We start from the raw sequence: 16,210 nt of genomic DNA, 5'->3' as shown, positions 1-16,210 counted from the left end.
TTCAGGGGACCCTCCCAAACTATATGAGCTAACAAATGTAGCCCAACTGAGCCAATATAAAACATAGAATCCAATCTACCATAGGTGGGCTCAGATAGATGTACTCACTGGAAAAAAAAACACAGTAGTGGTGAGAATATCCAGCTACTCTGAAAAGGTAATTATCTCCTATTAAGTAGCAGGTATTTGAAAACAGCCCTTTAAGATGTTACGGTGTCTGAGGGTAAGATCATCAAGCGGTCTTCCCCTATGATGTAAAGAAGCAATAACATACTGTAGTTACAAATAGCAACTTTCCAAAATGGGGTGTTTGAATGATAGCGGCAGTCAGTTGTGCCACTAACAGCACTGCAATATCAAAAGTAGTAAGTGTTAGATCCCCTCACACCCTGTTGTTGCCCAGCAGCCCCAGTGACTTCTCAGCTGCTCACTACAGCAATGGCTGCATGTACACCTGCATGCTCCTCGGGTTGTGCTGGAGCAGGGCACCAGGAAACTGGTGGGAACTAAGGTGCACAACCTTAACAGATCAAGCCATTAGCTGTAACCCTGAGGTCCACAACACACAACAGAATCTGACAATCTTATAAGGGAGACACACTTGAAATTATTCCAAACAGCCTGAAAGCTTAATGAGCCACAACTACAGGCAAGCTTATTGATTCAATCACTCTTCCATGCTAACCTCACTGATCATAACACAGAGGCTCTGTGATTGTGTTAGGAAGGGTTTACTTTTGAAGTCAAATCAGGGTCCTATTCTTCAATATCTACAATGTGAATGTGGAAGCTATCAATAAGACAGGTCCAGGTTCAGATGTGATGCCCTGTCTGATCAAATTGTTCAGAATCACCACCACTGACAGATGTGAAATACGTTGCTTTGCAGCAGAGGTACAGTTTACTGACCTACCCAGATTCTCGCTTAGGAAAAAGCACAAGGGTAAGTCACCTGCCAGCAATGAATCAGCTTCTGGGAATGAGGTTGGCAAGTAGGGAGATAAAAAAAAAGAAAAATCGAAAGAATCCCAGAAGTTCTAGAATTGCATTTTTTTTATTATGGGAAAGCTAACAGTTATTCAGTGACTCAAAACTAAGCACTCTATTGACTTGGGACTACAAAAGGCACAGTAAAGAATCAGGGCTGTGCAAGGGAAGATATTTCTTAAATACAAGAATTGCCTGTAAGCCAGAACACTGCATGCATGGACAGTCAGCTGCAACTTCAAGAAGGGAATTGATTGAGTACTTGAGGAGAAGCTTTTTGTAGGGCTACAGGGAAAGAGCAGATAGGTAGCCTCCATCTATTTCATACTGAATCTACCATTCTAGGAAGGACAGGGAATCCAGTCTAAAACTTAATACACAAGCAAAGATCAGACAGTGGGTCACCTATAACTATTTATTCCAAATCATTCTGACTTATGCCCTAATATAGCATTGCACAGCATAAACTGTCAACTTTGCCCAGACTATTTCCTTACTTTCCACTGTCTAGAAGTTGGGCATTTTGAGAAACACAAAATTCATGCAAAAAACAGATAAGGTAACTTACTGGGAGACAAAGAGAAAGAAACCGGGAAAGAAAGAAAAAACATACAACAGAACCAGAAAACATCAATCTCACTTAAAAAAAACTCCCTTCATGGAACTTGTAAACCTTTTGCAAATCAAATCATCACACAACATGCTCTTACCTCCATCACTGCGCTGTAGATCTTGGTCTCGGATCAGACCCTAGAAGGCAAGGATCAAATATTAGCCATCCAATCACACTGACTTGCACTACAAAGAACTGGCTGCAGTTGGGATCAATGAAAAAGATGCTTTTCTGTCACAAGTGGGGATTCATCAGAGGGCCAGGATGAAGAGAACTGCAGGGAAAGCATGGTTAACTATTATCAGCACCTCCATCCCAAAAGAGTTTTTACATAAAGCATGTACAACTCTGTTCGAAAGACGGATAAGCTGCAAGATTTAGAATAAATGAGCTATGGAAATCAGAAATGTTTTAGACTCCAACATCTGTACCAATTTAGATGACCTCTGACAAATGCATCAGGCATTTTGGCAGGTTTGCGGGACTTGGCTATCATCCTGAAAAAACATTTAAGGTTCAAGGACCAACATCAGCTTACTATTATGCTCCCAGCAGGTGAAATGTCTGACTATTTTCACTGCCTTGGCTTCCTGGTGTAAAATGATTTGATTAAGATAATAACTGCTAAGACCACCAAGAAGACAAAGGCTCCGGGAATGGTGGGTGAAAGAGTTCTGGCTCAACAGGTTTTCACTGGAGTAAGACCTCCCAAATGAATAGTGCAAGAAACATGCATGATACAATGACATTAGGTAGTGCATGATTAATCAGTATTTCTCCATATACTAATCAGGTATCGTAAAGAGAGGTCTCGTAAGTCTTCACACTCAGTGACACACTTTTGAACAGCAGCATATATGGCTGCCAACTTACAACAGCAGCAGAAAATAAGCTATCTGGCCAATTGTTTTGGAGCACTGCCTGAGGAATAAGTATTAGCCTGAACAAAGAGAGAAAGCTCTCTTGTTCTTTAAAAGTAGCCTTGAGACCTTCACAGGCTACCTCAAAGTGCAAATGCAACTTTCTGAAAAAAACAGCATCTCAATAGTACAACACACACAAAATGCTGGAGGAACTCAACAGGTCAGGCAGCATCTATAGGAAAAAAAATACAGTCTCTGCCAAAAGGTTTCGGCCTGAAACGTCAACTGTACTTCTTTTTCCATAGCTGCTGCCTGGCCAGCTGAGTTCCTCTAGCATTTTGTGTGTGTTGCTCGAATTTATAGCATCTGCAGATTTTCTCATTTGTGATTTGATTACTTCCAACAGTACTGTGCTGGCATGTCTCAATTATGGGTTCTAGCATTTCTTGTGGCCTAATGAAGAATAATACCACTGAGTATGGTCAACACTGCAGAATGTTTACCTCATTGAAGATTTAATAGCAACCATCAAGCTGATGAGAGAGATACTTACATCAATATTGACCTGTTCGATTGTGTTGAGATGTACATTTGGAGCAGAGGATGAGCGGTCCCTTTGTCCAAACTGATTCCGTTGATCTTCCTCCCCAGATCTGAAGGGCTGCGGGATTGGAATTGATTTCGTTGGGGAAGTGGCGGGATGAGAAAGAGACCTGTAAATACAAAAACATCTATTCCATTCATACCTTCAACAGCATGTCAGGTTTCCAATTGTCTTCTTGCTTTTTGTCAAGAATTAGCTTTATTCACCACATACATTAACATGTATTAGGAATTTGCTGGGGTGTGTTGACACAACACACAACAAAAAAATAACATTCAACAATTATAAAGACTAAAGAATTAAATAAAAGTAAAGTTATAGGACCTCCTAAACCAAACTGGAGTACAGTACCACAAGCAACAGCTCCTTTTAACATTTCAACAAAGCCGTTATTCTGGACGCAAATAGAATTCAGCCATGGAAAGTGGCCATTACAATGTACCTAACAAGGCGAGAGCAGAAATTAATCCTGGGACTAGCACAGTACACATGGCAAATGATTTAATTATCAAAGTGCTACGCGCATTGCTTCCAAGTTAGTTCCTTGTCTGGCATTGCTGGTAGTACAAACCCCATTTCCAGAAAAGTTGGGATATTTTCCAAAATGCAATAAAAACAAAAATCTGTGATATGTTAATTCACGTGAACGTTTATTTAACTGACAAGAGTACAAAGAAAAGATTTTCAATAGTTTTACTGACCAACTTAATTGTATTTTGTAAACATATACAAATTTAGAATTTGATGGCTGCAACACACTCAACAAAAGTTGGGTCAGAGGCATGTTTACCATTGTGTTACATCACCTTTCCTTCTAATAACACTTTGTAATCATTTTGGAACTGAGGATACTAATTGTAGTAGATTTGCAACTGGAAATTTTGTCAATTCTTGCTTGATATAAGACTTCAGCTGCTCAACAGTCCGTGGTCTCCGTTGTCTGATTCTCCTCTTCATGATGAGGCATACATTTTCAATAGGAGATAGATCTGGACTGGCAGCAGGCCAGTCAAGCATACGCACTCTGTGTCTACAAAGCCACGCTGTTGTAGCCCGTGCAAAATGTGGTCTGGCATTGTCCTGCTGAAATAAGCATGGACGTCCCAGGAAGAGACGTCGTCTTGATGGCAACATACGTCTCTCTAAAATCCTAATATACGCCTCAGAGTCAATGGTACCTTCACATACATGCAACTCACTAATGCCGTGGGCACTGATGCACCTCCATACCATCACAGATGCTGGCTTTTGCACCTTTCGCTGATAACAATCTGGATGGTCATTTTCATCTTCGGCATGGAGAACTCGAAGCCCGTTTCTTCAGAAAACTAGCTGAAATGTGGACTCATCTGACCACAGCACACAGTTCCACAGTCTTTCGGTCCATCTGAGATGAGCTCCGGCCCAGAGAACTCGCTGGCGTTTCTGCATAGAGTTGATGTATGGCTTCCTCCTTGCGTAATACAGTTTCAAGTTGCATTTCTGGATGCAGTGACGGACTGTGTTGAGTGACAATGGTTTTCCAAAGTACTCCCGAGCCCAGGTAGCTATAATTGTCACAGTAGCATGACTTTTCTGTGAACTTTTCAATCTTATTTTAACTCTGTCCCAGCTTTTGTTGAGTGTGTTGCAGCCATCAAATTCTAAATTTGTGTATATTTACAAAATACAATTAAGTTGCTCAGTAAAACTATTGAAAATCTTTTCTTTGTACTTTTGTCAGTTAAATAAAGGTTCACGTGAATTAACATATCACAGATTTTTGTTTTTATTGCATTTTGGAAAATATCCCAACTTTTCTGGAAATGGGGTTTGTAAATGTTTCCAAACACACTTGCTCCCTTGCCCCACTTCAACCTCTGTTTCAACCCTTCAGTCTCATCTCTCATGATCACTTCAGGTCTTTCTTCCTCCTCTCCACCATCTTTGCCACTCATGATAATAAAGCTTACAAAACATACAAAAAGAAAGTAGGTCATAGATTTCAAATAGCTAAGTCCCTAGCATCGATTCATATGGTACACAACACACAGCCTGTTCATATGAAATGACCCATTTATCAATAATCTTTCTGTATCTGAGCCAATCTTTGATCCAATACTATATATTACTCTCAACTCCGTAAGCTATTAATTTCAATATCTTATCGAATGCATTTTGAAAACCTAAATACGCTTTTATTGGCTCTAGTTGATTTGCCTTAGTGTCATAAAGTTACACAGCACAGAGTCAAGCCCTTCAACCCAACTCATCCATGCCAACCAAGCTGCCTCCCAAAGCTAGTCCCATTTGTCTGCATTTGATCCATAACCCTTTAAACACTTCCTTCCCATGTACCTGTCCAAACCTCTTTTAAACACAATAAATGTACCCATTTCTCACACTTCCTCTGGCAGTTTGTTCCGTGAGGAGTGCCAAACGCTTTCTTTATTACCATCTACCCATGTCACTACTTTCTGGAAACAATGTTTCTCTGTTCTCTCTGTTCTACAACAACCTTCAGGGCCTTGCCATTTATTGAGAACTCCAGCTCTGGTTTAGTTTCTCAAAATTTAACACTTTGTATTTGAAAAAGTTAAATTGCATCTGCCATTTCTTGGCCTACTTTCTCCACTGATCATTAGATAACCTCTTTGTTGTCCACTATATCACCAGTTTTAGTGTCTTACTTACAAACAATGCCAATTACATTTTTATCCAAAATGTTAATATAACTGACGAACAACAGTGAACCAAGCACTAATTCCTGCGGCATATCACTGGTCACAGGAACCCAAAAACAACCCTCCATTATCGCCTTCTGATTCCTCAAACCAAGTCGGTTTTGTATCCAATTGGTCAGCTCACCCGGGATTCTATGTGATCTAACCTTCCAAACCAGCCTACCATCTACTAATTCACAGATAACACCACCATTGCTAGTAAAATTTCAGATTGCAACACGGAGTCATAATGAAGCAAGATAGATCTGCCGGTTGAGTGGTGTTGTAACAACAAACTCGTACTCAATTTCAGCAAGCTCAAAGAACTGATTGTTAACTTCAGGAAAGGGGAGTCAGGAGACACACACCAGTCCTCTGTAGGGGGTGCTAGTGGTGGGGAGGGGGGAGTGGAGGGAGGAAATCAGTGGTGGAAATAATAAATGGCTTCAAATTCTTAGGCATCAACATCTTGGAATATCTGTGCTGCATCCAACACATTGATACAATCACAAAGGCAAGGGTTTGAAGAGATTTGGTATGTCATCAAAGACTCTTGCAAATTTCTACAGATGTATGGTAGAGAGCATTCTGACTGCTAGCATCACAGCCTTGTACAGAGGCTCCAATGTACAGAATCACAAGAAGCTGTAGAGGGTTGAAGACTCAGCCAGCTCCATCACAGGGACAAGCCTCCCCACCATCGAGGACATCTTTAAGAGGTGGTACCTCAAGAAGGCAGTATACATCATAAAGGACGCTCACCGTCCCAGACATGCCCTCTTCTTGTTACTACCATCAGGGAGGAGGTACAGGTGCCTGAAAAATGCTCAGTGTTTTAAGAATGACTCCTTCCACTTTGCCATTAGGTTTCTGAGTGGTCCATGAACAATACTTAATTATTCTTTTACTTTTGCACAATTTATTTTGTAATTTATATTCATTTTATGTCTTTACACTGTACTGCAGCTGCAAAACAACAAGTTTCACATTATATAAGACTGATTATAACCAGATTTGGATTCTCATGCGGGACCTTGTCAAATGTCTTAAAGAGTCCACGTCATCTTTAACTGCCCTGCCCTCATCAAGCTATCTAGTCATCTCTTCTAAAACCTGAAATTCATGAGAGATAATTACCACACACAAAACCATGCTTTTGATTCCTAATCAATCATTGCTTTTCCAAATGAAGATAGATCCTGCCTCAGAATTGTCTCCAGTAACTTTCCCACCACTGATGCGAGGCGAACCAGTTGGCTTGCTTGTTCTATTCTAGGTTACATCGTGCTTTGAAAAAGACAATTTCCACTTTAAAGATCCACATTGGCTCAAAAAAGCAGAGCACGAATGAGAAAAAGTATTTTCTAAATATTTCCTCAATATCGATTTCCAGTGTTTACCTGGTCACAAACTGCATGCTAGCTGGCAGTGTTCTTCTCCCAACCGGCCTTTTTACTGAGCAGTGATGTAACATTTACTATCTAATTAATTGGGATTCATCTAGCATCTAGAGAATTTATAGACTTGTATTGCATTAGCCATCCCTGCAGCCACCTCTTTTAGGCTCCCCAGCATTTCCTCACTAGTTTCTCTCTCCCTCTACACTCAATTCTACATGTTCTCTCGCTCTGCTTTGTCTGAACTCCCACTTTAGTTCTTCACTATCCCCTCACTAATCTCCTAACCTCCCCTTTATGGGGCCTCACTCTCTTCCCTCCTGCTCCCCCGAACACCCCACCACCACCCACCCCTATTAGGGGACTTCACCACAAAACCTCCCTTGGGAGGCCCTCCTTCCATGTCTCTGAGAATAAATCTCAGTGATGTCAACTCTGATGCATCCACAGGTTAAAAATTGTACTGAATCCAGTGAATAGTTAAGGGAGAATCTATGCTCATTTCCTTTTGTCAGATCTTCAATGTCACGGATCTCATCAAACAATTAGAATACAAAGGCTTTCATACTGAAGGAGAAAAAGCTCCCCAAACTAATCCCCCACCATTCCCTACTTGGCCTACAAACCTTACGAATCTTTACCTGATGAAATGATAATGCTATCCAGTGGACGATGCCTTACATTATGTAATACTCTGAGTATTGTTAAAATTGATAAGAGTTTATGTCAACACCATCCTTTCCAGCAGAGTCCAGACAATGATCACTATCTGGGTCTAAGTATTTTCTTTATCTCCTCTCTAATTCTTTTATAATTTCTTTAATTGGCCATGGATTTTGAGCCCTTTATGACATTAAGCCTTCTCATTTGTCCAGCTCTCTCATAACTGCGTGACAATTCAATTACGTCTCCACTCAGCCACCACTGTCTGAAGAAAACACTTCCAGCCTATCTGACTTCTTGATCACCGTTGGAGTTTTCAAGTATTGAAAATGTCCTCATAAATCACCTCTCTATCCTGTCCAGCACAACATCTTTCCACAGTGACCAGAAATGTGTGCATAAGACCATAAATCTACAAGAAAAAGGAGCAGAATTATGTCATTCGGCCTATTTGATCGTGTCTGATTTATTTTCCCTCTCAACCCCATTCTCCTGCCTTCTTCCAGTAACCTTTAACACCCTTCCTAATCAAGAATTTATTAACCTCCACCTCAAATATACCCAATGACTTGACCTACACAGCTGTCTCTGGCAATAAGTTCCACCATACTATTACTAAAGAAATTCCTCTTCATCTCTGTTCTAAATAGACGTCCTTTTATTCTGAGACTGTAACCTCTAGTCGTAAACTATTCCACTTTTAGCAACATCCTCTCCATGACCACTCTATCTAGGTCTTCCGATATTCGGTAGATTTCAATGAGATCACCGCTCATTCTTCTGAACTCCACCAAGTACAGACTGACAGCCACCTCCTCATTCATTAACCTTCTCATTTCCAGGATCATCCTCGTAAACTTTCTGTGGACCCAATGTCAGTGCCAATGGGGCCCTAACGCAGTGCTCGAGCTGTGGTCTAACTGGTGCTGTACACAGTTCTAGAAATATCTCCCTATTTTTGTATTCGAGATCTCTCTAAGCATGCATCCCACATGCCTTTTTTAACCTCATCTACCTGTCCTGTAACCATTAATGATCTGTGGACAGACACTCCAACTCTCTTTGTCCTCTCAAATTACTTGGTACCATTTGGCTGAATTTTATTTGTTATTTTTCTGACCAACTGACAAGACAATATCTTCCTGCAGTTTAAAGCTTTCGTCTTCAGTCAACCACTTACCTCTGTGAGAGGCAGTAGGCAGACAGCAGTGGTAACATCTTCAGGACGATACACTGAGTCACTTATTTCAAACAGCAATGGCAATCACAGATTTTATATAGTTATTACAACAGAGGAAAATGCCATTTGGGGCAATCCTATTCATCTCATTCTCCATTGTGTCCATACAACTGAATCTCTCTGCTACAATTTCAATGTTCCTGTCAACCACCAATACTTAGCAGTAATTTACACCAGCCAATTGATGACTTTGGGATGTGGGAAGAAACTGGATGAACCCATGCTGTCCCAGGCAGAACATGGAGACTCCCTACAGGTGACACCAGAGGTTAAGATTGACCTCAGGTCACTAGAGCTCTGAGGCAGCAGTGCACACAACATCATTTCAGATATTTAAAGTGGAGATTGATAGGTTCTTCGTTAATCATGGTGCCAAAGGTTACGGGGAGAAGGCAGGAGAATGAGGCTGAGAGGGATAATAAATCAGCCATAATTAAATGGTGGAGCAAATGTGATGTGCCAAATACCTAATTCTGCTCCTATATCTTATGGTGACAGATGGAAGCAAAAGGGTGAAGAAGGAATTGAATAAGAACAGTGGACCTTGGAATGAAGGGAAGGAGGGGAACCAGAGGGAGGTGATGGGCAGGTCATGGTTGTGGGGGAGGAAAAGAGAAAGGCTGAGAGGGTAACTAGAATGGGGAATAGAAAAAGAGAACTGGGTGGGGGGAAAAGATGGAGAGAAAGCATTACTGGTAGTTAGAGAAATCAATGTTCCTGCCATTGGGTTGAAGGCAACCGTATTGAATATGAGGTGTTGCTCCTCCAACCAGAGTGCAATCTCAATGTGGAGGGCATGGACAGACATGTTGGTATAGGAATGTGACGTCAAATTGAAATGGGTGGCCATTGGGAAATCCTACCTTTTGCAGCAGACAGCGTGAAGATGCTCAATGAAACAGTCACCCAATCTGCGTCAGGTCTCACTGACGTAGGTGAGGCCATATAGCAGATAGTGTAGCAGTACTATCTGCTATGCCACTCATGGCATGATGCACAGGGGAGAGCCACTCTACGAGTCCTGAATGATACACAACTGAACGGCTGCAAAACCCAGAAAGGAAAAGGACGAGGCACAGTCTGGGGAGGGGTGGGGGATGGAGGGTACACCAGAGAGCAACTGGAGGTGAGCAAGTGCCCTGAGAACAACTTACCCTGTGGATTCAGAGGATGGAACTGACGGATACATCCCTGAGCCAGTTGGTGTTCCTATGGATGATACATCTTCTTGGGGAATCGGATGGTTCTCATAGATTCGTGAAAGAATTAGCAAACTGGAGAGAAATTGGAAAAAGGCAGAATAAATGAAGGAATGCAACAAAAAAATCCATAGATCTCAGCGATATTGCTTCAATTATTTTTGGTTAACAAACCCAAAGGACTCTGCTGAAAAACTAGGAAATCTTCACTTAATATTGTACCTTGTGCCAATTAAGTACCTTTGATGTACAACAGCTAACAAAAACAAGATGTTTTCAATGTCATTTCCTGTACAAAAGTGTAAGGAGAACAAAATAATTGTTATGCCGCATTCGATGCAGCACAAAAAAACACAAAAGAGAAAGAACGTAATAAAAATAATAACAATAAACACAATAAATATAAATTAAGTGAGTCTTACTTCAGTGGTTAATAAGCTGATGAAGAAGATCCTGAGAGGCAGGATTTGTCCAAGGCAGGTTGGGCCTTATGAGCCTAATTGAATTTTTTTGAGGATATGACTAAACAGATTGATGAAGGTAGAGCAGTAGATGTAGTGTACATGAATTTCAGCACAGCATTTGATAAGGTACCCCATGTAAGGCTTATTGAGAAAGTAAGGAGCCATGGGATCCAAGGAGACATTGCTTTGTGGACCCAGAATTGGCTTGCCCACAGAAGGTAAAGAGTGGTTGTAGATGGGTCCTATTCTGCATGGAGGTTGGTGACCGGTGGTGTGCGTCAGGGATCTATTCTGGGACCCCTAATCTTTATGATTTTTATAAAAGACCTGGATGAGGAAGTGGAAGGATGGCTTAGTAAATTTGCTGATGACACAAAGGTTGGGGGTGTTGTGGTTAGTGTGGACGGTTGTCAGAGGTTTCAGCGGAACATTGATAGGATGCAAAACTGGGCTGAAAAGTGGCAGAGGAGTTCAACCCAGTTAAGTGTGAGGTGTTTCACTTTGGTAGGTCAAATATGATGGCAGAATATAGCACTAATGGTAAGAGTCTTGGCAGTGTGGAGGACCAGAAAGGGTGCAGAGGAGATTTACAAGAATGTTGCCTGGATTGGGGAGAATGCCTTATGAGAATAGGTTGAGCAAACGTGGCTTTTTCTCCTTGGAGAGACACAGGATGAGAGGTGACCAGATAGAGATGTACAAGATAATGAGAGGCATTGATCGCGTGGATAGTCAGAGGCTTTTTCCCAGGGCTGAAATGGCTAGCACGAGAAGGCACAGTTTTAAGGTGCGTGGAAGTAGGTACAGAGGAGACGTCAGGGATAAGTTTTTTCTTTAAAACTTAGAGGGTGGTGAGTGCGTGGAATGGGCTGCTGGTGACTGTGGTGGAGGCGGATACGATAGGGTCTTTTAAGAGACTCCTGGATAGGTACATGGAGCTTAGAGAAATAGAGGGCTATGGGTAACCCTAGGTAATTTCTAAGGTAAGGACATGTTTGGCACAGCTTTTTGAGTCAAAGGGCCTGTATTGTGCTGTAGGTTTTCTATGTAAATATATAAGATAGCTTATTGTATTACAGGAAATGCAACATCCATGAACAAGATTCCACCAGTAAGAATATGGTAATAACCAGACAATGACCCTGACACAGTGGTGTCAAGAAAACAACCTCTCCCTCAATGTCGCAAAAACAAAGCAGTTAGTTGTGGACTACAGGAGGAATGAGGACAAGTTAACCCCTATTAACATCAATGGGTCTGGGTTGAGAAAGTGAACAGTTTTAAGTTCCTCAGCATACACACCAGCGAGGATCTCATGTGGTCTGTACATATCGGCTGTGTGGTGAAAAAAGCACAACAGCAACTCTTTCACCTCGGACAGTTGAAGAAGTTTGGTATGAGCCCCCAAATCCTAAGATCTTTCTACAGGGGCACAATTGAGAGCATCCTGACTAGTCACATCACTGCTTGGTATGGGAACTGTACTTTCCTCAATCGCAGGACTCTGCAGAGAGTGGTGCGGACAGCCCAACGCATCTGTACATGTGAGTTCCCCATTATTCAGGACACTTACAAAGACAGGTGTGTAAAAATGGCCCGAAGGATCATTGGTGACCCAAGTCACCCCAACCACAAACTGTTCCAACTGCTGCAATCTGGAAAACGGTACCGTAGCATAAAAGTCAGGACCAACAGGCTCCAGGACAGCTTCTTCCACCAGGCCATCACACTGATTAATTCATGCTGATACAATTGTACTTCTATGATATATTGACTGTCCTGTTGCACATACTATTTATTATAAATTACTATAAATTGCACAATGTACATTTAGATGGAGATGTAATATAAAGATTTTTACTCCTTGGGTATATGAAGGATATAAGTAATAAAGTCAATTCAATTCACTTCACAATGTTGAATGGGGAATAAGTTTTGGTCAGGAAACCAACTATAGTTTTCCTTTTATTTTCATAATGAGCTTATTTTCATGAGCCCTTTTACATAACCTGAGAGAACAGGTAAGGGACTGGATTAAGGTTTCATTTGAAAGACAGCACTTAGTAATGATTTTTATTGACAGTCCAGGTATTTTTGCTTAATTCTCTGGAGTTGAACTTCTGGACCTTTAAACTACCAAATAGTAACGCTCCCCAATAAAATAACCCATACATATGCTTATGCAACACTATACCATGATTGGGGGGGGGGGGGTGCATATTATCTTCAAAGACTAAATATAATTACCAGCATTTGAAGTCTTCGCGGTGTAATTCCCAGATCAGCTTGAGCAAAATACAGTGACATCCGTCTGAGACAGGTCTGACCTTCTCTCTTGCTTTATATACATTTGTTCTAAGTTTGTACTGGCAAGCTACATTTGACAAGCTATATCAATGTCTAACAGTTTGGGGTTGGCACAGACCTCCAGTGAATACTAAGAATGAAGTGAGGGATAACAGATGTAAACCTAGACTGGGCTTGGGCAGGAGGCTCCCTTAACTGAAAGAAATTGGGTTTCTACAACAAACCTTGCCTTCCACAAATGACTGCAATAATTAAACTTGAGCTGGGCTTGGACATCACCTCTGGGTCTCTTTCCAAGGACAAAAACTACCAAACTTTTCACTATCTTTTAAGTTTATCGTGCAGAAGTAATGGAAAGTTGTTGATTTCTCCTGCTGACCTGTGCTTGAACCTATTCAATTACAAGGAATATAATTTTAATTACAAGAATTATTATCCTGTAATCATGGAAAACTCCAAGGTGTTCCACATGTACATGAAAAAAAGGATGATTAGAGTGAGGGTAGGAATGATCAGGGATAAAAGTGGAAACATGCGCTGGAAGTCAAAGGAGGTAAGGGAGGTGCTTAATAAATACATTGCTTTAGTATTCGCCAGTGAGAAGAACCTTGTCGAATGTAAGGTCAGTGTAGAACGGGCTGAAAAACCGAAACATGTCAAGACCTTAAGATGTAGGAGCAGAATTAGGCCATTTGGCCCATAGAGCCTGCTCTGCCATTTTATCATGGCTGATCCAGTTTTCCTCTCGGCCACAATCTCCTGCCTTCCCCCCATATCCCTTCATGCCCTGACCAATCAAGAATCTATCAACCTCTGCCTTAAATATTCATAAAGACTTGGCCTCCACAGCTGCCTGTGGCAAAGAATTCTACAGATTCACCACTCTCTGGCTAAAGAAATTCCTCCTCATCTTCATTCTAAAAGGACCCACTTCTATTCTGAGGCCGTGTCCTCTGGTCTTAGACTCTCCCACCACTGGAAACATCCTCTCTACAGCCACTCTATCAAGGCCTTTCACCATCGATAGGTTTCAATGAGGCCTTTCCTCATTCTTCTGAATTCTATTGAATTCAGGCCCAGAGCCATCAAACACTCTTCATGTGACAAGCCATTCAATCTTGGAATCATTATTGTGAACTTCCTTTGAATCCTCTCCAGATTCAGCACATCCTTCCTAAGATAAGGGGCCCAAAACTGCTCACTTATGAAAGATGATGTCCTGGAACTTTGAAAAGCATTAGGATAGATGTCCTTGGAGTCAGATAGGATATAAACTAAGTTACTGTAGGAAGTGAGGGAAGCAATTGCTATGCCCTCGCAATGATCTTTGTATGCTCACCAGCTACAGGAGCATTATCGGAAGATTGGATGATAGGAAATGGTATTTTTTTTTATTTAAGAAAAGTAATAGAGATAATAGAGTTAATTATAGAGCAGTGAGATCACATCTCATGAGCCTGACTTCTTTGAGGAAGTGACTGAACAAATTGATGAAGGTAGAGTGGAGGACATGGATTTTAGTAAGGAGATCAACAAGGTAGCCCATGGTAGGCTTATTCAGAAGATCCAGTACAGGATTCAGGGAGACTTGGCTATGTGAAATCTGCTACCAGCCTTGGTTAACAGAAGGCAGACCCCTCTCCAGTTTCAGCACATCCTTTCTAAGATAAGGAGCCCAAAACTGCTCACAATACTCCAAGTGAGGTCTCACCAGTGCTTTATAAAGTCTCAGCATTACATCATTGCTTTTGCATTCTAGCCCTCTTGAAATGAAGGCTAACATTATATTTGCCTTCCTCACCACGGACTCAACCTACAAAGTGACCTTTAGGTAATCCTGCAAAAGGACTCCCAAGTCCCTTTGCACCTCAGTTTTTTTTTGCATTTTATCTCCTTTTAGAAAATAGTCAACCCTTTAATTTCTTCTTCCAAAGTGCATGACCATACATTTCCTGACACTATTCCAATCTGCCATTTCTTTGCCCATTCTCCTAATCTGTCTAAGTCCTTCTGTAGCCTCTCTACTTCCTCAAAACTACCTGCCCCTCCACCTACTTCCACAAACTTTGCAACAAAGCCATCAATTCCATCATCCAAATTATTGACGTGGACCACCACTAGTCACCAGCAGCCAACCAGAAAAGGCTCTCTTTATTCCCACTCTTTGCCTCCTGCCAATCAGCCATTCTTTTATCCATGCTACAATCTTTCCTGTAATACCATGGGCTCCTAGTTTGTTAAGCAGCCTCATGTATGGCACCTTGTCAAAGGCCTTCTGAAAATATAAATACACAACATCAACCAAATCTCCTTTGATCCTGCTTATTATTTCTTCAAAGAATTCCAACAGATTTGTCAGGCAAGATTTTCCCTTGAGGAAACCATGCTGACTACTGCCTATTTTATCATGTGCCTCCAAGTACCCTAAGATCTCATCCTTAATAATTGACACCAACAACTTCCCAACCACTGAGGTCAGACTAAGTGGCCTGTAGTTTCCTTTCTTCTGCCTCTCTCCCTTCTTGAAGAGTGGAATGACATGTGCAATTTTCCAGTCTTCTGCCACTTCTTTCAGCACCCCGGGCATGTACACCATCTGGTCCAGGTGACTTATCTACCTTCAGATCTTTCAGTTTTCCAAGAATCCTCTCTGCAGTTATGGTAATTTCACACACTTCATGACCCCTGAAACTTGAAACTTCACCATATTGCTAGTGTCTGCCATTTCATTGCCTCTCTAGCATAGTTTTCTAGCGGTCCAATATCCACTCTCACCTCTCTTTTACACTTTATGTATCTGAAGAAACTTTTTGTACCCTCTTTCATTTTATTGGCTAGCTTACTTTAATATCCCGTCTTTACCTTCTTTATGACATTTTTTAGTTGCCTTCTATTGGTGTTTAAAAGCTTCCCAATCCTCTAACTTCCCACTTTGCTCTCTTATATGCTCTCACTTTGGCTTTTATGTTGGATTTGACTTATCCTGTTAGCCACGGTTGTGTCATCTTCCCTTTAGAATACTTCTTCCTCTTTGGGATGTATATACTCTGTGCCTTCCACATTGCTTCCAGAAATTCTTGTCATTGTTGCTCTGCCGTCATCCTTACCGGTGTTCTTTTCCAATCAATTTTTGCCAACTCCTCTCTCATACGTCTGTAAATCTTTTTACTC

General features: G+C 41.3%; 1 protein-coding gene across 3 annotated transcripts in view; it reads right to left on the bottom strand.

Moving 5' to 3' along the window:
* braf (B-Raf proto-oncogene, serine/threonine kinase) overlaps nucleotides 1-16,210 on the bottom strand; it is a 124,417-nt gene that overhangs the window by 57,897 nt on the left and 50,310 nt on the right. For all 3 annotated transcript variants that reach the window (XM_072268046.1, XM_072268047.1, XM_072268048.1), the window contains 3 exons: nucleotides 10,224-10,343; nucleotides 3,017-3,176; nucleotides 1,698-1,737 (listed from right to left, as the gene is read on the bottom strand). In XM_072268046.1, the coding sequence (XP_072124147.1) occupies nucleotides 1,698-1,737; nucleotides 3,017-3,176; nucleotides 10,224-10,343 (320 nt within the window). The remainder of the gene's footprint in view (nucleotides 1-1,697; nucleotides 1,738-3,016; nucleotides 3,177-10,223; nucleotides 10,344-16,210) is intronic.

This window comes from Mobula birostris, chromosome 9 (genome assembly GCF_030028105.1).
Source record: "Mobula birostris isolate sMobBir1 chromosome 9, sMobBir1.hap1, whole genome shotgun sequence".
Classification (NCBI taxonomy): Eukaryota; Metazoa; Chordata; class Chondrichthyes; order Myliobatiformes; family Myliobatidae; genus Mobula; species Mobula birostris.
The sequence above is the reverse complement of the archived record's forward strand: the minus strand, read 5'-3'. Positions and strand labels throughout refer to the sequence as shown.